Source organism: Coffea eugenioides, chromosome 5 (genome assembly GCF_003713205.1).
Source record: "Coffea eugenioides isolate CCC68of chromosome 5, Ceug_1.0, whole genome shotgun sequence".
Classification (NCBI taxonomy): Eukaryota; Viridiplantae; Streptophyta; class Magnoliopsida; order Gentianales; family Rubiaceae; genus Coffea; species Coffea eugenioides.
Window position 1 is genome coordinate 44985925 of NC_040039.1, and position 20961 is coordinate 45006885.

Below are 20961 nucleotides of genomic sequence, written 5' to 3' on the forward strand. Positions count from 1 at the left end.
GTTAAGGAGGAGTAAAAGGCTACTATACCAAACATGAATAGAATCCGAACTCCAAAAGTCCACCACTCGTACATATCCTAGGCTACTCATTATTAAACATATAGACTAAGGGCGGACGCCCGGTGTCCACGTCGGACGTGGTCGTCCTCCGCGTGGCGGCTGGGGATTCGTTTGATGGTGACGTGGAACGAATCCATTGGCTGGCAACTGTTCTAGATGCACCGGATCCTTCCTCTCGCCGTGGGCCTACTTTTGTCTCTTTCCTTGGCACTGTTTTCTTCTGCCCTGCAGGTGGTTGGCTGAGCTCGTCGGTCACCTCTCTGCCACTTCGTCAGTTTCCTCTGTACCGACTCCACCCACTCGAAGCTTTTCCTCCTTGGGCACTCTTCTTTGCACTCCAAGTTTTACCTCCTTCTGCACTCAATTTCACCTCTCTGCACGTATTATCACCTCTCTGCACTCAATTTCCTTCCGTTTGTTTGGTGTTGTTTTGCTGGCCAGCTTTTCTTCCCGCTTCACTGCCCTGTCTTTTATTTTTACTGTTTGCCTGCTCCCTAGTCCCGTCTCCACCCACTCCATCCCCCACTTAGCTCTTCAGCCGCTTCCCCTCACAAGATACTGTTCCTTTAACTCTCTTACACGTCTTCGCCCGCCTACTCTGACCTCTTGCATCCTGACCAATTAGGTGGCTGCCATCATCAACCATGGTGCTTCTCCTCTTGCCTGCTCCTCCTCGCCATTGCCCTCTCCGCTTCACCAGGTGATCTCTCCTGCTCTTTCGTTGCTCTGCTTCCGCCCACCTCTCCCTCTGTCGCCCCATTTGGTTTTCGATTGCTTCCTCCCCCTCCCTCCTCCTCCCCATTTTCCATTCCGGCTCTAAGCTAGCTCTGCTGCTTAAACCCCCTTGCTTGGGAATAGCTCGCCTCAGTCTTTCACTCTCGCTTTTTCAGTCTTTTTCCCAATTTTACTCTAGATTGGACCTTCAAATTTTTGTAAGAAAAGTTTTAAATTTCTGATCTCTTGTTTAGTACTTTACTTTTGCTGCTGTTAACGATCTCATTTATGCTATATATTGGATAGATAGGGATCTCGTTTTTCTTCTAACAGATTGAGGGAAAAATGGAAGAAAAGTTGACGGGAAGAAGAAAAAAAGATTTAACTTTTCAAGGTTTGAATTTTTTTGTAGTTTATTTTCCAGCCATTTTTCTAATTTTACGCTAAACTGGACCTTCAAGTTTCTGCTTCCTTCTTCTTTTTGAAAAAGCCATGAATGCTGATACTGGCAGTCAATATGATTCCTTTACTAATTTGGAGAAAGAAGGTATCGCATGTGAGTCAGGGGAAAAGGGAGTTGCTGGAGCAATATATAATTTACATCCAATGGCTGTTTCTTCCCCTTTATCAGGTCTTCCTGAGTTTTCTTACCTTGGTTGGGGTCATTGGTTTACGCTTACAGACCTTGAAGTTGCAACCAACAAATTTTCCAAGGAAAATGTTATTGGTCAGGGTGGATATGGAGTTGTTTATCGTGGCCGACTGATAAATGGCTTTCTTGTTGCTGTTAAAAAAATCCTCAACAATATGTAAGTTCTTGAATGGGTTTATATATGGTCCTTCAAGTATTTTACAGAACCTGATAAATAATTGACAACGAGCCTTTTCTCTTGTTTCTAAATGTCCAGAGGGCAAGCAGAGAAGGAATTCAGGGTTGAAGTTGAGGCTATTGGTCATGTCCGGCAAAAAAATTTAGTTCGACTTCTGGGTTACTGTATTGAAGGAGCTCACAGGTACATTACTGCTTAAACCTATCTCATCATCTTTTCATTTGTGCATTAGATTTAAATGAGATGTAGATCAGCATTTTGTTTGAACCCTTAAAATTTACCGATCAGGTAGTTAAACCTCAAGGCATTTTTTGTTTAGCAAACTAACTTTACTTTACCTCTGTTGGACTTCCTTATGAAATTCAGGTTGTTGGCATATGAATATGTAAACAATGGAAATCTAGAACAATGGCTTCATGGAGCCCTGAGCCATCATGGTTATCTTACTTGGGAGGCTCGTATGAAAGTTTAGTGGGCTCTGCACAAGCGTAAGTCCATCTATAAACTTCTTCTTGTCTTTGAAGTTATTGTTAGGTTCCATTTTAAGTTCAAACGAGATATGCTTCTTGCATTCTTGCATATTTGCACGAGGCAATTGAGCCCAAAATGATGCATTGAGATATAAAGTCAAGCAATATACTCATTGATGATGACTTCAATGCTAAACTATCTAATTTTGGTCTGGCTAAGTTGCTCGGTGCAGGAAAAGTCATATTACAACCAAAGTTATGGGTACCTTTAGGTGGGTATTTATATCAGGTATCCGATCTCAATTGAACAAAGTCTCTTTTTCCTTACTGCTTTCTGTTTACAAGCTCTCTAATTAACCCAAACTCGACTTTTCTTTTTCTGACATTCTCTGTTTCCCCCATTTTTTAACCCATATAGATATGTAGCACCTGAATATGCAAATACTGGCCTCCTAAATGAGAAGTGTGATGTTTATAGCTTTGGGGTTGTGCTTTTGGAAGCCATTACTGGAAGAGATCCTGTAGATTATGGTTGCCCTGCACCTGAGGTATGATAGATAGCAATGTTCGAACATATATACACATGTTTGTCTCTAAATATCAAAAGTTTTGGCTGAAGAATTGGCATGCTTTTACTAAGCAGTAAACTGGATTGTTTAAAATTAAAAATATTTTGATTCAGATAAAAATTGTCATGAATCATATGAAACTGCAATTCACAATCTTGAGCCGTAATCAATCACAATCTGTACTTTATCTACTTTCCCTTCCTCTGTTTTCCAATGTTTTCTTGAACCTACAGTATCCAAGTTTGATATCAAAGTTTGGAAATACACATCATGATGATTGGCTCTGAGTATAGAAGATTTTCTCAGCATTATGAAAAAGATTCGTTTCTTTACTATCTTGATTTCTAGTCATTTGCTATTTGAAATTGACCAACTACGAGGACATCCTGCCACTCATATTGAAATTGACTGTATGTTTTGATTCAGATTTTATTTGCATAATTTCTACGTTCATATTGAAGCCTGAATCTTTTTCATCTAATAATCTGGTTGCAGGGTGTTCATCCATGCGATAAGAGAAGCATCAGTCAGTATCAGTGCCTTTTTCCTGCAATAGATTTTTCACTGGCAAGTGTTTCAAATCTTTGCTACCAGTCATTTAGGGTGATATAGTGTTATCATTGGTCTTGAATCTTGATTCATGTTTAAATAGAAAGTGATGAGGATACGTTGTGGAAGGCAAATGTCAGGGAAACAAAAGAAGAAGTTGCAGTTAGAGGAATGAACTTCAAGAAATGGTAAACCACTTTATTGTTATTGCATTAGAAGTTGAACTTTAATCGCCACCACAAGCTTGTGTTCAGGTGCACATAAGCTCACACTTATCATCTGTTGAAATAGATTGTAGCAGTTTCAATTTTGAGTAAGTAACCTCTGCTCCGGGGTACTTTAATAAAGTTTTTGATTTTTGGCCATCTTGGTCCTTGTTGCTTGGTGACAAACGCATATAATAGAATGGGGCTTAGTCACATGGTTGATTGGGAGTTAACCTTGGACTATGATGCAAAGCATGGCTTCTCTCTCTCTCAACCATTGTTAATTCAAGGGAAGATTAAATACTCATATGCATATTTATGAGTCTTTATACAATATAGCTGCATATCTATGAGTCATTGTGCAATATATAGATATAGGTAGCTATAGTTATGCCTTACTGTCTATTAGATATGTATTTGGATTGGCCATGCATAAAAACATGTGAAAGGTTCGACCCATCCACATGAATCATTTAGGAAGATTCTTGTGAATGAGATTGACTCTTTTCTACATTACCTTCTCTAGAACACTCTTCCGAAAAACAAATATCATGGATGCAGGTTATTGACACGAAAAGAGAGAGAGATGGCTATTGTTACCCACAGTGGATTCTTGTTTCATATGCCATCCACATTTGGTAATGACTGTCACTCTTCAGTCAAGAAATAAATTGCTCAGCAGCAAGTTCTCATACGATTAGTATCTATCTCCAAAAACTTTAAACTCCATTTGGATGATGTGCTATTGTTATATCTGATTGTATTTTGGCAGCAAGTCTTGATCAAAGCTTGTAAGCTGTGAAGCAAATCGGATGATAGACTATTTAGCTAATGTATGGGATGCTAACAATAGGATATCTTTTATTATGATGTTATACTCCACCATTTTTTAGTTGCAGCTAGATGGTTGTTTGGGGATTTTATTCTCGTTTTGTATCTCGATATGATTGTATATTATTTTAAAGTTCCTTTTATGCAACAAAATTTACGAAAACTGCAAAAGCTAAAACTATAGCTTATTTTCGCTATTTAATAAAATTACAAAAACTTCAAAGATATTGATGCACTTTTGTCTAACTTTTCATATTTAATATCTGAATTTGAATAACTAGACATTTATGGGCAAGATTGAAAATTACACCGCGCATTGCGCGGTGGCCACCACCTAGTAAGTCATATTCACCAATCAGTCCTCAACAGGCAAGTCTCCAAATTTTTTTGAAAGTTTTGTAGATTAGAGGGATTGCATTTTTTAGGAATTTTCTTTACTATAGCAACAGGCTCGGTTCTTATTTTTCTGGTCAAACCGGGGTCAAATCCGGTCAAATTGGATTTTGACCTGGTTTGACCGAGTTTTAAATTTTCTGATTTTTAGAGTTAATTCGGATCGGACTAATGGCCGGTTTTCGATTCGATCGGCCGGTCCGGTCAAAGTTTTAAAACAGTGTTAAAAAGTGGTCAAAAACTTGGGTTGACACCAAATTTTATTCATTTGAATCTATGAAGGAGGAAAATTTAACATTTTAAAAGTGAGTAGCAAAAAAATTCATTTAACAAATGTAAAGGGCATTTTGAACGATTTCTCCTCTTTTTTTCTATATAATGTCCAAATAATAGGAATCCAAATGAATCTCTCACATTGCTAGACGCATCAAGAACGAGGCTGGCTTGATTACAAGTTTGTCCATCAAACGCATTAACTGTTCTAGTGTTTAACCACTTATTTTATTACTTCTTCAGCTTTCAAACACACACTAAACCACCAGTCCTCAAAACCACTGTTTTCATTCAGTCCAAAATTCCAGGTGGGGCTTAATGCTTTCTCCTCATTCCTTTTCACATAATTCAGCTTCATTGGTCAGGACAAATCCCAAGTGCATGGATATTATTCCAAGTTCATAATTTTTTGTAGAGTAGAAGTAGTAATATTCCCAGCAGCAAAGCTAGAAATATTTGCCTTGGAAAGCAAATCTCTAAACCAATTGCTAGACACATCAAGAGAGATGCTGACTTGTATACTCTCAATTTGGACCATTCGTCACCGATATTGCTCAGATCTGTTTCTACTTCAGGATAAGAAATTCTTATTACATTTAATGTAAATTTGTATTGTTTTGGTGTAATCATGAATATTATACCAACTTACTCATATAAGTTAACAAATTCAAATTCATATCCAAATTGTACAAATTTATATATAAAAAAATTATAAAATTTATATCAATCAGTTTGTTCTAGATAGAACTCAACTTGTAATGCTTCATTTTCATGCGGCTACAAAGTGCATCTAAACTTGCTCAAAATTAGGGGCAAAATATGACAAGCAAGCGTACACTTTCTTCGTGTCTACATCCACTGTATCCATATGCGTACTCTTTTACTTCTACAAGATTTGGTTCTTTATGTCGAGGCATATTAGATGGTTACAAAACCGCACAATGCACGAGGCTGACGGAGCTTCTTGATTTGGTAGGTGAAACTGTGGCAGTGGTTGATTCACACTGTGCAGAGTTGGCAACATGGCATGGAAGTGCATAAAAACTTTACATTGATATGTTATTCTCAAGGAAATTTTTAGATTTCACAGGAGTCTGATCCATCGCAATGGTTAAGAATCTTTCTTCTTTTTTTTAAAAAAAAAATTTCCTCCCTAAAGTATGGGATCAATTTCTTGATATCAATAGAACTTTAAGCAATTGCTATCTTCCTGCTATGAGGGATTTAGAAATTTTCATGAATTTGAATTATCAGTAACGGCTATGTTAATTAATGCCAAATACTGCTAGACTATAAAGAAAGGTCCTCCGTGAGCCTTTGGCAAGAGTCTCGTGTTTCCCCTCCCCCTTTCCCTCTATCCCATATCGATTATGAGTGGTGTGCGTGTGTACTACTTAAGGTCCTCAGTGTAGCCTGAAAGTCAGCATGCCTTTTGGGTTGGGCTGTGGGTTTCCCTTAGGCAGTTTGTGTGTGTTGTTCCCTGTTGTTTGGATAAGAAAAAATAAAGAAAGGTGAAACCCATTTCGTTTAGGAGCTATTCATTTTCTCACAATGCACCCAAAATTTGCTGTTTTAGAATTAGAGTACTCTTTTTTTTTTTCACTCAAGCTACAACATCTATTACATATTCTATCTTATTTTAAGGGAAGCAAAGAACCCAACTTGGCTATCATGCGAGGAGTTAGAGGGAAAGACTCATCAAGATCAAAGATGTGTATTATTACACGTTCTTTGAATTTTTTTAAACTACAATCGCACGAGTTCGAATACTTGATCCATAACTCAGCGGGAATTTTAAATCTCTCATCGGTGGCCAACTTACTAAAGGCAAGTCAATCTATAATATAGGGATGTAGTTAGTGACGCCAAAGTAACTGAATTAGTCTGGAAAAAAGTAAAAAGGTTTTTAGTTTGAAAATTCAACATAGATAAACAATTACCATAGCATGTGATTTGGAAAGCTTGCACTCCCAATTGTGAAGGAGAGAAGGAAATTCAACCTAACAGATAACTGCTAGAGGACCTGAGTCAAGTAGAGGGCCTTTGATCAATTAGAGAAGCCCTCGCCTGTACTGCTGTTTCCTGCGCGTAGGACCGTCTCCTACTCCGAAACAGAGACAACTAAAATGTGATAACGGAAACTCTACAATACTGCTGAAATGAATTGATATGAAGCGCAAATCTAAAGGTAGCTCCAAATAGTCAAAGTGATACTAGTTGGACTCTAGAAAAAATGTTGAGAACTAAATAGGAAAAACCAATAATATAATATGCTGCACTAAATAAAAGATTTTTAATTAATCCTTTTAGCCTTGTAGAGTTTTGTAGTGTTTTTAACTAATCCATAACGCAGTAATCATGGATTTTCGAAAGAATTAATTTCAATAAAGCCCTCCAATTGCGAATATGTGATACTTGAGTGCTCTATAAATACTTTTTTCTATATGGCCCCTCGAGTTATGATGTGTATCAATTCGACTCTCAAATGTACTACTACTTTAGTTTACACCCTTTATTTCCATTCTTATTACTTAGTTTCATTATCAGCACTTAAAGAGCTTCTAGGAGCAAACATCATTAGGGTAGCTACCCCTCGTCTAATTCCAATTTAAGGGGCCTTAGGCCTCTCCTTTGTCCTTCAAAAAATAAAAAATAGAAAAAAAAGCCTCTCCTTTGTAACCAAAAAAATACACACACACACACACAATTGGTCAGTTTCACTATCTCAAATAAGGGGAAGCATATTGAAACGACTATTGATAGATAAGGGGCCAAATTAGTAGAAAGGCTAATAATATATGAAGGCATGGATTGGTGCGGTGCAATTATAAAATCTAAAAGAGGCAGAATTTAAAGTTGACAAATTGATTGACATTTTCACATTTTGGAGGATTCATTTAGACAAAATTACCCCAAAAAAATAAAAATCCATTCTCCAAACGTAATACTCTATCATGGCCTATAAATGTATGAAATGGCAGGTATAAACCCGTAGAGTGTGTTTTGTCCATTTCTTTTTGGGTCGGATTTTTTTTTTTTTGGGGTGCCATCAACAACGTGAATGAACTCAGAAAACCCCACGATAAAATGCAAAGAAGAAAAAAGGTATCCACTCGTGGTACTGAAGTCTCCTAGTTGTCCGTACTGGAGAGTCTAGACAACTCCACTTAATCAACGAGTCCTCAAATCTCCAACTCCTTTTTCCTTTCAGTCCAAAATCAAACACCTGGTGGGTCTTCATGATTTCTCCTCAATCTTTTTCACATAATTCAGAATTACCCATCAAGACAAAGCCAAGTAGTTTGATATTTTTCAAGTTGATAATTTTGTAGAGCAGTAGTAATGATATTACCAGTAGCAAAGCTAGGAACACTTGCCTTAAAGACAATCTGCAAACCCATTGCTAGACGCATCAAGAAAGAGGCTACCTTTCACCCTCAATTTAGATTGTTCATCACCAACATTGCCCAGGTCTAGTTTCTACTTGATGATACTACATCCCTTTTTGCAGCTCAGGTTTTTTAGCTATTTAGTTCTTTTGTTTTTCTGGGTTATAATTGAAATTGAATGATACTGCAAGATATCTTGATTGTAATGTTAATGCTCAGTAAATTCTGCTGCTGTAGAATCTTGTAAGTTGGTGTAGTTAGATTTGCTTTCCCCTTCAGTATTATCTTCTGATATTTCTTAGAATTGATCTTCTGATTTGTCATGAGTCGTCTGCATTATATTTGTGGAAAATAACAAGGAGCCCAGATATTCTATGAAGGATTGATGGAATGATGTTTTGGAGAATAATTTCAAAGCTGTAACATTATTTGAAGATAAATATATAATAAAACAATTGGTAGCGTTAAAGAGGAAACAAAAAGCATCGAGAAAGAATAAGGCTATTGTATTTTTTATTTGCTTTGGATAGAAGCCATTTGGAAACCATTGTGACTGTAACAAATGTATTTACTATTTAGGCCCTAAAGGACATCACGAAATGATCTGAAACATGTCACTGCTTTGTTTTTCAATGTAGGCCCTTGCTTGAAAACAAAGATTGTAGTTATAAGAAGTGCACTCACACGTTTGCGTGATAGCTGTAAGCAAATAATGACTCAGGGAACTTGATATTGCATTATTGCAATTTGAAGCCATACCTGTATTGTGTCGAACTGTAAGGGTAAAAGGGCGTAGGAGATCTGTAAAAGCTGAATCTTTCATCAGAGTTGGTGGAAGAATCTGTGAGTAGTATATTAGAATGATGCTCTTTCTTCTCTGCTTATGGGGATTTTCTTTCCTGCATAGACTTCACAGATTCTTTTCTGTTCTTGCATCAGGCAAACCACAGATTAACAACAACTATACAGAGGCAAATTTATGGACATGCGACAGACGTTGCAATTCGCCCTCTGAATGAAGAAAAAGCTGTTCAAGCTGCTGCTGACCTGTTGGGTGAACTCTTTGTTTTTGCGGTAATACTGAATTTCTTCTCATGTATCATTTTAGATTGGGTCTCTGAGTTCATTATTCTTAAAATCCTTTGTCTTGAACTTTTTTAGCGTGTAATTGATTTTTCTACCCCGTGGTTTGACTTGCTCTCAATTTGCTCTGGTGAGGATGTCCTGCCTTTTGGTCTATTGTTGTTAATAATTGTTGTATTAACAAATAACAATAGGTATGTTTCTTTTCAGTGATATTTAGAATTTGACCATGCTTGACTAACTCTGATGGTCATTGTGGGTAGTGATCCTGTCCACTTCAAGACATAAATGCCATCTTGCTTTATATTTGAGCAATTTTGTGCGTTCTGCTTTCTTTTGTTGTATTTAACTCTTTCAACAATATAAAAGTACCAATATTTTATGCCTGAAAGGACAGAACAAAACATGCTTGTCAGACAAGAAAGATTTATATATCTTAGAAGGATCTCACTGTTCTTGAATTTTTTCCCCTTTATGTAACTTTTAAAATTGAAAATATTTGTCATTAGGCTGTCAATGATTGTTCTACAATACGCTTAAGTTGTTCTACAACAAAATTTGTTGTTCTTTGTATTTAAAGGAAGTTAATTAAGAAGTAAAAGGTTTAATTTTTTATCACTACAAATGATGGTTGCAAAGAAAAACAAAAACTGACTGAATCAAATGGAGCACTTTTCTAGGCAAGAAGGAAGTAATAAGAGAGTATACCTATGAACAAATTCTATATATGGAAGTAAAAGATTTGCACCTACAGTGCAATGCTACATATGGTTAAATGAAAAATTAACCCTCTACGGACAAACTAATAACACGAAGAACTATGAAAATTAATTGAAGGTACATTTAAAGAGGAGAAAGGACCATAATATTTTGAGGGAAAAAATCAAACGGAGGGGAGGGCAAGAAAGTATAACAAAATCTTTTGGGGAAAAGTTAGGAGATAAAATAAAATTTATATAATGTTAGAAGTAAAAATGCAGTTTGTCAGAAGTTAGGGGCTACTGCTGCTGCTGCTCCCCCATTGCCTCCGCCACTGGTGATGGATGTTGTGAGTTGTGACTCAACTATATCCATGAATCACGTGAAAGAGTGCAACTTGTAGAATCAACCAACAGATGGCACTTAATTTTCGTGACTATATGGTGAAAAGTAGGATCTCTTCTGAAGGACGACATGCTTTATACTTGTTCTCGTTTGTTTTCAAGTAAAGGTAACAAATTTTACAGTTTTAGGCCAAATTGGAAATGGTGTATTGTTGGGTGCAAGTAGTAAGATTACCGTTCGGGAAACAAATTGTAACAAGCACAGTTGTTTGGAGGTGTAAGATGAAATTATTTACTTGTGTTATTTTGTAGTGCTAAAACTGGATGTGCATACTCTTTCAAGTTATTTGTTGTGATTCTCTTTCTTTGTCTTTCTGCTTAAGACACTATCTCATGGTCCATTTCTTTTTATTAGGTAGTCGGAGTGGCTGTTCTCTTTGAAGTGCAAAGAAATGCTAGATCAGAAGCTAGAAAGGAAGAAATGCGTAAACAAGAACTAGAGGTCTGTATTTTTTGTTCATGTAGTTTCTTTTTTCTCCTTTTCTGATGCTTTTTGTCTCTATTCTCTTTAAGATTTCTCTTTCAAAATAATTAGGCGGTATGTTCAATGGGGAAAATGATTGTCTGGACTTTTATGATGACCTATTATTAAAATAGTTCTCCATTTTGCTGTGATGAGTGCTTTTCTGTTGTCATATTCTGGTATACATCACTTTCCAAAGTCACTTGTTCCCTTTGAACTGTCTACATAAAGATAGCAACCGGATCAACTGCCAAAAAATGTAGGATATGGACATTCCCCTGATGGGATCCTGTAAATGTCCTACGCTTGTGAAATTCTAATGGTTTTGTGGACATCTCATCTGGAACGCCTTTGTTAGGTCGAAAAGAACATTATAATGAATTAAATGGCACACTGTAAAGACTTGTGAATATTTAAAAATCAAGATGGGACACATATCATAAAATTGTTTGTTTGAAGGAAGGTAAAGTGGATAAGGAGAATTGAATCTTGTTCTGTTAATGACTTATTCTTATGGTAAGTTCAATGTTCTGCACTGATCAATGCCAGTTGTTATTGTTTCCTTGTTATGGTGAGTCCTGTGTTCTGCAGTGATGAATTCCATTCGTTATTTTTTCTAATCACCTCATTTTTTAAATTTACCTGTTTCAATTTCACTAGTTCATCAAAGTCCTTTTTAAGAAGTATGGGATAGGAACACTTCCAATATCCCATGATTTTTATGGCTTACATGTGTAAGGCTATGACACTTGAAGGACATCTGGTGTGATATTTCTTTTGCTAATTGTAAAGTGAACATGAGTTGTTCAACCACATCGCTTGTTAAGAGACTTGTTAAGACTTGAACATGGCTCACCATTTTATCTGTTGAATATTGTAAAGACTGCCTATATTTAATCATTCTGATATATAGCAACTTGGAGTGCTCAGAAAATAAAAGCAACTTGGAGGACCCTGTACACTTTGATTTCCTCATGGTCTCATGGTGCATGGTCATTTGTGATAAAGCATAAATGACTGTGGAGACCATATAATGCATATGCTAAGAAAGTTGGTTGCCTTTTATTTGTACGACATGCTTGTAAACTATCATCATCTAAAGGTGTATATGATACATTTTTATTCACCTACATCATCAACTCATTGCTATACTGTAGAATGCTAAATTACCATCTAGAAACATTGTGCATCTGGTACTGAAACATTCACATGTCTGCTGTGAAATTTTAAGATGGCAGATTATCGTGGGTTTGTTATCTTCTGTTGCTTTGATTATTTGTGTCTGTGCAGTATGCTAGCTAGCTAGGTAAAGCTGTACACTATAGCTAGAAGATGCTTAATCATATCATTCACAGGGAGGAAGAGAAGTGCCTGTCTATGCGACATAGTTATTGTCAAGAATTTCTTGACATTATTCTTTTTGCTTTTTTTTATTTAATACATTGTTGAGCAATAAAGCAGTAGTTATTTGGTCTTTTTTTTTTTTTTGCGGTAGAGTATCAGAGTAATGTCCGTGAAATTATCTTTTTTGCTAACTTTGTGCATGTTCTCCACTAATTTGAAATGAAACATGCTTATTACTTCAATTAGTTTTTGAGCACACAGGAAATCATGGAGGTAAACATTTTTCTGCACAGGAGACTGAGTAGAGTGGAGGTTATTTCTCTCAATGTGAATTCTCTCTGCCTTTTTTTTTTCATATGAGAAATTAATTTGTCGTCATTCATATTAGGCATTGAAGCAACGAGATGAAGATTTGTCCAAAGAAGTTGAGATTCTCAAGTACAAAGTCGTGGAACTGGAGCACCTTGTTAAAGGACGGAGGCATAATATTTTCAGCTTGAGGCAAGGTGATAGCATGAATGACAAAGTTAAAACTTGATTTATTGTCGTCTCATGGCACTAAAAACCTGTACAATGGGAGTCGAAATACTCAGAATGGAAGTTTGACCAGAGATGCAAATTTTAGGCATTTCTGAGGATCTGTAGCAGCTCTTGCCAAACTAATATGTTAAACTGGTGAAGTTCGGTACTTGCAATAGGGAGCCGAAGCAGAGTTCCTTCTCTTTTGCTCTGCTATTAGCACAAGCACATTTAGCTGTACTCTATTTTATAGCATTTTCCTAATCAACCACCATCATCAGCCATGTTCTTCCTTCCACATTGAAATCCCCAACCAAAAACCAGAACCACTCCAAGCAATGGCTAAACAAAATATCCAGAGGGTTTATTTGCAAAAAGATCAGATTTATCAAGTTATCAGACCACTACAATGTAAATTTCGGGTACCAAAAATCTTTCTAGTAGTTGTATCACTGTATTTTGCTTCTGGCGGGCAAAAATACTTGTTTATGTATTGAAGCAGATAATAAGTTCTAAGAATAAAAGAAAAAGAGAAATCAACCTCAATTATTTAAAAACAATGCACTAGGGCTATAGATCTGGAAGTTTATTATCCCCCTTTCCAAGAGCGAAGGACAAAACATAACTCTTTGTCAAACTTGAGCCCTTTGTCCTTGCACTCCTACTGAGTTGTCGGATGATCTGTTATTTTCCATGTTGCTAAACTAATTTTGATGGCTGTGGATATCGATCTGTTCCTAACCATTCGACAAATGACAACATTTGCACTAGGACTGAGAATCAGAGAGTACAACTGATTGAATTGCTGTGGAATTGAGGCATTTCTTGAAATCTTATGGCCACTTTGAGCTGAGGTGAAGCCAATGAGCATATCATTGCACTTGAAACAGGGATCCAAAGCAGAGCTCAGACTGTTGTGCGTGCGCTGCGGCATGCGTCTGTAAATTACCACAGATTAGTTCATTTTGACAAATGAGAGATCTTCTCTTGACAACTGTTTCAAGAATTATTCTTGTTCAAATGCAATCCGCTAGCCTTATTGGATCACAGTATAATTCTATTGTTTGCATACATGCCGTTATATAATTTCATCATTTGCAAAACCTCCATGTACTTGTTCAACAATCCTTATCATGTTCCTCACATAATCAGAATAAATAAAGTTGGTAACAGCTAGTCCTGAAAGCAAGACTTGGAAATTTTACAACAGGTTCAAATCTCAGAGTAATCTCAACATGGTTAGAACAGGATTCATCAAAATCCCCCAAACATTAGAATGTGGTCTCAGCTCACCGCTTTGCAACTCTTTTCCTCACTGCTGCACCATTGTCGATTCCCGCATGTGGACTCATCATTGGACGCATGCTGATTCCCATTCCAATTTCCAACACACACAGTTGTCTGCTTGCATATGACACACTGTAAAACTGTAACTCAGGTCAGGTGTCCTCATGGAAATACTTTGGTCCTAGTCCCTGCAGCATAGATAACAGGCACCATTTGCTGCTCAAGAAATAGGCAGTCATTTGCTGAATCAGGAAAAAGGAAAAATAGTAGAACAAAATCAAGCTACAAGGAGACGAAAAGAATAGCAGCAATTTGACCTTCCCACTGTTACTCTTCATCCTCCTTTCTTTCTTCATTTTCATCATATTTCCATCTTCCCCTCAAATCTCATATATAATCTTTTCTTGGTGGTAAAACCAGAGGCTTTATGTGATTGGGCAATTTATAGGCAAAAACTAGTAAATTAAATTGGTGTTTTTTCCCCCCCAATTTTCTGATTTTAACACCATATGTGATTGGGCAATTTAATGTCAATTTGACTCTGTCTGTGTATAAAAGGATTTGTCAATTTGACTCTCTATGTGGTAATTTGACACCATTTATGGTTTTGTTGGAGCAATGAAGCTGCAACAACTGTAAAAGAGCAATTGAAGGACGAGTCAGGATTTGGCAGTAATATAGTACTAGCATTTTAAGGAAGCAGTTTTTTTTTTCTTCCTTGTTCCTTCCGGGAATTATTAAAACACTAATAGAATTATAAACAAACCGAATAAGTAGAATAAAAACAGAACATTGGAAATATATTAACTTACAACTTACCAGTTAAAAACGGAACGAGTCAAACTTTGTTCGAAGGCTAGATATCAACTTCGGGAATATGTGCAATCTTGGGCCACTCTGCGCCACTTCCTTCGGTGCATCTCTCTGCTAAAAGAGGACACCTGGTGATACTTAGATAATTTAAATTGGTGAGGTGTCGCATTGCTTCTGCAGAGGGCAATTGTCTGAGGTTAGAGCAATCACCAATCACCAATTGGCGAAGATTCCGAAGGCTACCCATCCACTCTGGAAGAACTTCCAACCCCTCAAACTCCTCAATAGATAAAATTTTCAAGTTAGAGAGATGCTGAATTTGGTCTGGGAGAGACGTGATTTTTGGCCATCCACGCAATCCAAGATGCTCCAGAGAGACGAGATTGGTGATGGAGTGTGGCCACGGGAAATGATCAAGGTCAAGGATGTCAGAGAAGCCACCACCGAGTTCCAACTCACGGAGGTTGGCTAGATGGTGTAGACCCATAATTGGCCAAGAACCAGGGTCATCAGAAAAGATCCTCAACCGCCGGAGCGATGTGAGTTTCTCAAGATTATTACTCAATGAAGGATTCAACTTATCACATCCTGAGATGGTTAATTTACGTAGGGATTGGGGATTTTTCATATCTAGAGAAGCATCTAATAAAGCCGGGCAGTCATCTATGGATAAGGATTCCAGAGATGTGAGGCTATTCAAATTCCTTAGACAAGCCAGACTTCTGCATTCCCATATCCTCAACTTCGTAACAGACGTTAAGTTCTCCATATCTGGTAAAACTGCCAACTTGGGGAGCCATGAGATTCTCAGGTCCCGGAGATTAGGGAATACCTTAATTGATGAAGAAAAATCCGAGGGAACCATTGCATCTGACCACTCCTCTAGACTTTTCATGCCGCACAGCGCAAAACTCGACAGTTTCGGAAACAGAGTGACTGGTTTCCCATCTCTATTACTACAAGAAGCGCTGCGCCTTGCATTAATATCGAGACCATAGAATTCTGCCCCAATGCGCTTCACATTGTGTAAGGAGACCATCTCTAAGGACTCGAGACAAGGCAAGTCCCCTAGTGATGGTACTTGTTCACACCTAGCCAATTTCTCCAACCTGAGGTGTACCAGATTCCTTAGGAGTACCGTCACGTGATCCTTTGCCACCATCCACGACGGAAGCCTTGAACCTTTAAAACCATCAATGGCTAAACTTTTCAAGTCTGGGCGAGGTTGGAGACCTTCCATGACACTATTGATATTGTCGTCATCGCAATCTTCTTTCGTGCGATCCCATTCAAGTGTTAAACTTTGAATGCTTGATTTTTCGGACAACTTTGCTTTTGCTGCCGATTCAAAGCTGCTCACATTCTCAAGTCCAAAAATTTTTAGCTCGCCTCGGAGGTTGCGCAAGTGTTCCAGCTCCTCAAGCTGACATCCCTTGTCTTGGCTTACCCTGAAGTGGGGCAATGTCCGAAGATTAGCCAGCTGCCCGATTCCCGGGAACAAACATCTGTGCCCATCCCCAAAACCCGAGGAAAACTCGAGATGCCTCAAGTTAATTAAATTGCTAAACTTCTTAGGTATCTTTAGCAAGTAACGTACTTTCAAGGTCATCAAATTGTAGAGCTTTGTGATGGAATCTGGCAGAGCGGCGATTCGAGTTTGACTCATATCAAGATGTCTTAAATGTTTCATATTACCCACTGCATTCGGGAGATGAGTAACATCCCGTAGCAGTCTACTATTAACACAGAAAGGTATCTAGACCTTTCCAAGATGTCTTCGAGCATAATACCATCACCCACAAGATAATAAAGCGTTTGCAAATTTGGAGGAATCCCTTCGATATTCTTTAACATCTTCCCTCGACTCCGAATGACGGTCAAATGCATAACTTCGTCATCGTGACTGACTACCATGCCATTCTCTGTGTTTAAGAAACAATTAGTTGACACTTGCAATGAAAGATCATGCACAAGGTCGTGCATCCGACAGCTCTCGATTCCGTACTCAGGAGCAGCTTGCAACAAAGAACTCCGGAGCAATATGTTGAAGTAATCACTGCCTATATCCTCCATTTGCAAATGGCATCCTCCTCCCTTGGCATCATTAATCAATCCCTGGGCCATCCAAATATGTATCAAGCTTTTTTTTTTCATTTCAGCGTCCTTCGGGAAAATGGAACAACTTGCGAAGCATTGTTTCACTGACAATGAAGGTAAGTTCTCGTAACTCAGCTTCAGGACAGAAATGACTCCATTTGCAATATTGGTCGACTCGTTCCATATTTCACTCTTCTCAATCGTCAACCATTCCGAGACATCCTTTTTGGAATACAACAAACCCCCAATCACTTTGATCGCTAATGGCACACCGCCGCACTTATTCAGTATCCTTCTGCCAATGTCCACCAGATCTTGAGTCTTTCTTGCACCACCGTCTGCAAATGCTAGTTTTTCAAACAACATCCAGCTATGATCATCTGAAAGGATGTCTAGATGATGCAAACCAGATGTTTGCATTGCTGAGGCTACCTCATCACTACGTGTGGTAGCCAATATTTTGCTTCCCGGAGCACCCCCAATTGCCAACAAACGTCTCCTCATGCCATCCCATTTCTCTCGATTCTCATTCCAAACATCATCAAGTACAAGCAAGTAACTTTTTCCTTTCAGATTTTCTTGAAGCTTCCTCACCAATGCTTCCGTGTTTGTTGTGTCAGCACTCTTTCCCTCGAGGGATTGTAGCATCTCATTCAACAGCCTTTTCACTTTGAAATCATCAGACACGCATACCCATATTTTTTTATCAAAGTGCTTCACTACACTGTCATTTTTTAGCACCATCTGTGCAAGGGTTGTTTTACCCTGGCCACCCATCCCAACTATTGAGATGACGGGTAAATCCTTCTTATAGTCTGAGCTAATTAACATGCTTACAACTTGAGATACCTCAACCTCCCTTCCCACCGTTTCTGACTCGTCCACAAAAGGATCAGTCGACCGATCCTCTTTTTGATCAGCAGATGGCATGGGTAGTTGAGCTGGATAAAGCCCTATCTGATTTGCTTCTCTGTAAGCTTCCTCTAGAGATGCGCTAACATTCTTGATCTTGTTAGCCATCTCTAGACGAAAGGAAATAGGATTTGAGGAAGAAAAGAAGTTGCGTACCTTGTCGCGCTTCCGATTCTCAACCTTCTGCCGCAGAACTTCATATCCGAAATCATCCAACACGATCTCAGCATCACGTGCTATGGACCGGAGCCTTTTGAGCCAGAGCTGCACGGCTTTGCTTGTTGATTGCTTGCACTTAGCATCAAAAATCAAAGCTTCCATCATCTCTACTTTCTTCGCAAGCTTCTGAAGGTCTTTCTTTACACCCCATACCCGGCTGATCTCGTCGGCAGCAAGTGGAAGTATCTTATTCAAGATTACACCAACACAACTGAGTGCAGCTTCAGCCATTTTCAGCGGAACTCTTTCACAGAAGAAGGTAAAATGCTTTGGTTGAATAGTTGGACTATTTTTTGGCAGCTAGAGATGTTCAACATTCAACAGCTAGCGCTACAAAGTAGGGAACCCATTACTTATCTTTCGTTTTTTTCCAAAACGAAATTTCCTACCAAGTTGGAAAACTAAAAAAGTAGTGCTCCAAGCAAAGACTAGAGATGATATCCAACGACCAATCCAGGGCCACACGGCTTGTGGGTACCGTTGAAATAATTGAATGTATAGATGTTAGTTGAATGCTGAAACAGTACACGAGCTGGTTTTGGTAGGATCACCAACGACTAATTATGGTTTTTTCTTTCTTCATGGTAACATTCATGCATCTGGGTACAAGTTCTACACACTTTCAATCGAGTAATCCATTTTCAATCATCTTTTGTACATGTGACAATACTTATCTGTTCATTGCCCTAATGTTCTCATAATTCATTGCCAAAGCTGGAGAAAAGTGTTAAAAACATGAAAAAGAAAAAAAAGCTTTGTTTCTTTCTTGAACAAAGCAATATAGTAGCATATATCTTCCATTGATCCCTAGGCTCCACTGAAAGAATTATTATCTTCGAGCAGTACTTTTGTCGTTTTTTGTTTTTTTCCTTGGCTTTTGGTAGGGTCTTCACATGTTAAAGCAAAAATACTTATGATAACAATAATTAGTGAAAGCCTTGGATGCAATGTGGAACTTAAAAGAAGGGATGAGTAAAAGATTCCCCGAGAAAGGGTGTGAAAACTTAAAGAAAAGGAATGGAAAATTTTGCCGAACATTGAAATTTCAACCTCTAGATACTCATAATGGTCAATATCATTATTAAGTAGGCTCCAGTTATCAGACACGATAATGCAAATGCCTAACCATACGTCCAAATTGTAAATTCAGCACCTGTTACTCATCCATGAATACTGTATTGAAATCCAATTATTCCCATCTACTGAACTGATGAAAATAATTCAGCTTGATGAGAGAGTCGAGAAAAGAAACAAGAATGTAAATTCCCGTGGACGCATCACAACAGCATTTGGTTGTATCATTTGACAATTTCAATACCTAAAGACCCTTTTACCCATTGAGGCAGAAATATTGCGGTGACTACAAATGTTAAACATACACTACAGTCAACCGAATATTGCGAATATAATAGATACACTACTCGATGCATATTTCAAATAATTAAATTACAAGGGTCTTTCATTCATTGAATCCAAGAGAAGTTTATATGATGACTGCGAACTTAGTATTGGCAGACGCTATGAGCCGGAGATGTTTCCGTTTTTCCTCAGTACATGCAAATATTATCAGGTACAAGAAGCTAGTGTTGAACAGAGGACCAAGAGTTTGTCTCTAACCAATTGAAAGCTATAGGGCTCAGGAACGCATCAGGAATGCCAAAGGAGCTGACCAACGAAAGTGCATGCGGTCTCAGTTCCTCGCAAAGCTTTGCAACTTCTTTTCTCACTGCTGCAGCATTGTCTGCTGACAGGTAGCCATATCGGAGTCTGGTTCCAAATTCCAAGGTAACCAGGGCATAGATCGATTTCAAAAGACCTAATAGGCTCTGCAAGAAGATTCATAACCAACTAGTCATGCGCTGTAAGTTGACATTTAACCGACTGCGGAAATTGTTCATTTTCTTTGTCAACAATCAATTATCAACTAGAAGAGGAAGATCATAACAAATTTGAAGATGTTTGAAAATGGTATGGAAATTTACTTACAGTTATAAAAACTAAACAAGTTTCCATTGATTTGCAACAGATATGAGTCATTGCTGTAACCATTGAAATTTTAGACATGTGATTGAAACTCAATTTTCATTGTATGACAATCAAGGAGCATTTAGGGTTGTTTACACGCAAGTTTATTTCTGTCATCATGCTAAACTCTGAATTTCTAGAGTTAAGCAACTAATTGCGTGATTTACCATATATTTCATTCTTTTTCTATGCTTTGCTAGTGTTGATACATACGCATTATATTCTGATATTGGATTGTTAAGGAGGACAACAATCCATAGAAGGTAAAAAAAACAAAGAATGAAGGTAAAAACCGTACTTGTACTCTTGGTCTGGCCTTCTCCTTCTATATATCATATAGCCAATTACCTTGCTTAATTAGTAAAACTCCATTATGATGAAGGAAACAAATAAAGGAGATGCAATATCCAACAGAAATGGAAAATTATGTAAACACTGAATTGGAAAACCTCTCTCTTCCCTATCAAATCCAAGTGTGCTAAGTTAATCTACATGTCTAGCAATTAGTTGAGAGAAAAGCTTCATACGTACAGGAGATGCAAGTTTCTTGCATTTAAAGTAAGAGTAACGTACACTAATAATGTGTGCAAAAGTAACGATCTTGTGTCTATATCAAAAAATAAAAGGTTTTGTAACAATGGGTGGATCAATTAATTGTACTCAAAATTGTTGTTTCTGTACGCTAGAATTTGTACCTGTTCATCCATGAATTGTCCAATTGTCCACCCCTTATCCTGTGGCATCGGTTATATTGCCTATGTAACGGCTGTTCTATATCATCAATTTAACGGAAACAACTCCTATATACTTTG

The 20961-nt window shown here is 37.8% G+C and overlaps 3 protein-coding genes, 1 long non-coding RNA gene and 1 pseudogene across 4 annotated transcripts; 2 read left to right on the plus strand and 3 right to left on the minus strand.

Moving 5' to 3' along the window:
* The first annotated feature begins 1266 nt into the window (after positions 1–1266).
* Positions 1267–3255, plus strand: LOC113771822 (annotated as a pseudogene).
* Positions 3256–8041: 4786 nt separating this feature from the next.
* On the plus strand, positions 8042–13094 carry LOC113772249 (OPA3-like protein). Its single transcript, XM_027316842.1, has 4 exons — positions 8042–8366; positions 9224–9358; positions 10826–10912; positions 12666–13094. The coding sequence occupies exons 1-4, from the start codon at positions 8238–8240 to the stop codon at positions 12813–12815; spliced, it is 501 nt and encodes a 166-aa protein (XP_027172643.1). The 5' UTR covers positions 8042–8237; the 3' UTR covers positions 12816–13094.
* Positions 13095–13778: 684 nt separating this feature from the next.
* LOC113772251 lies at positions 13779–14512 on the minus strand. The gene is made up of 2 exons (XR_003468508.1): positions 14401–14512; positions 13779–14271 (listed from the first exon to the last, which is right to left on the minus strand). It is a non-coding gene; the product is annotated as an uncharacterized LOC113772251 (long non-coding RNA).
* A 427-nt stretch (positions 14513–14939) lies between these two features.
* On the minus strand, positions 14940–16586 carry LOC113771823 (putative disease resistance protein RGA3). The gene has a single exon (XM_027316379.1). The coding sequence runs from the start codon at positions 16584–16586 to the stop codon at positions 14940–14942; it is 1647 nt and encodes a 548-aa protein (XP_027172180.1).
* On the minus strand, positions 16583–18355 carry LOC113771824 (putative disease resistance protein RGA3). The gene has a single exon (XM_027316380.1). The coding sequence runs from the start codon at positions 18353–18355 to the stop codon at positions 16583–16585; it is 1773 nt and encodes a 590-aa protein (XP_027172181.1).
* Between the last annotated feature and the right edge of the window lie 2606 nt (positions 18356–20961).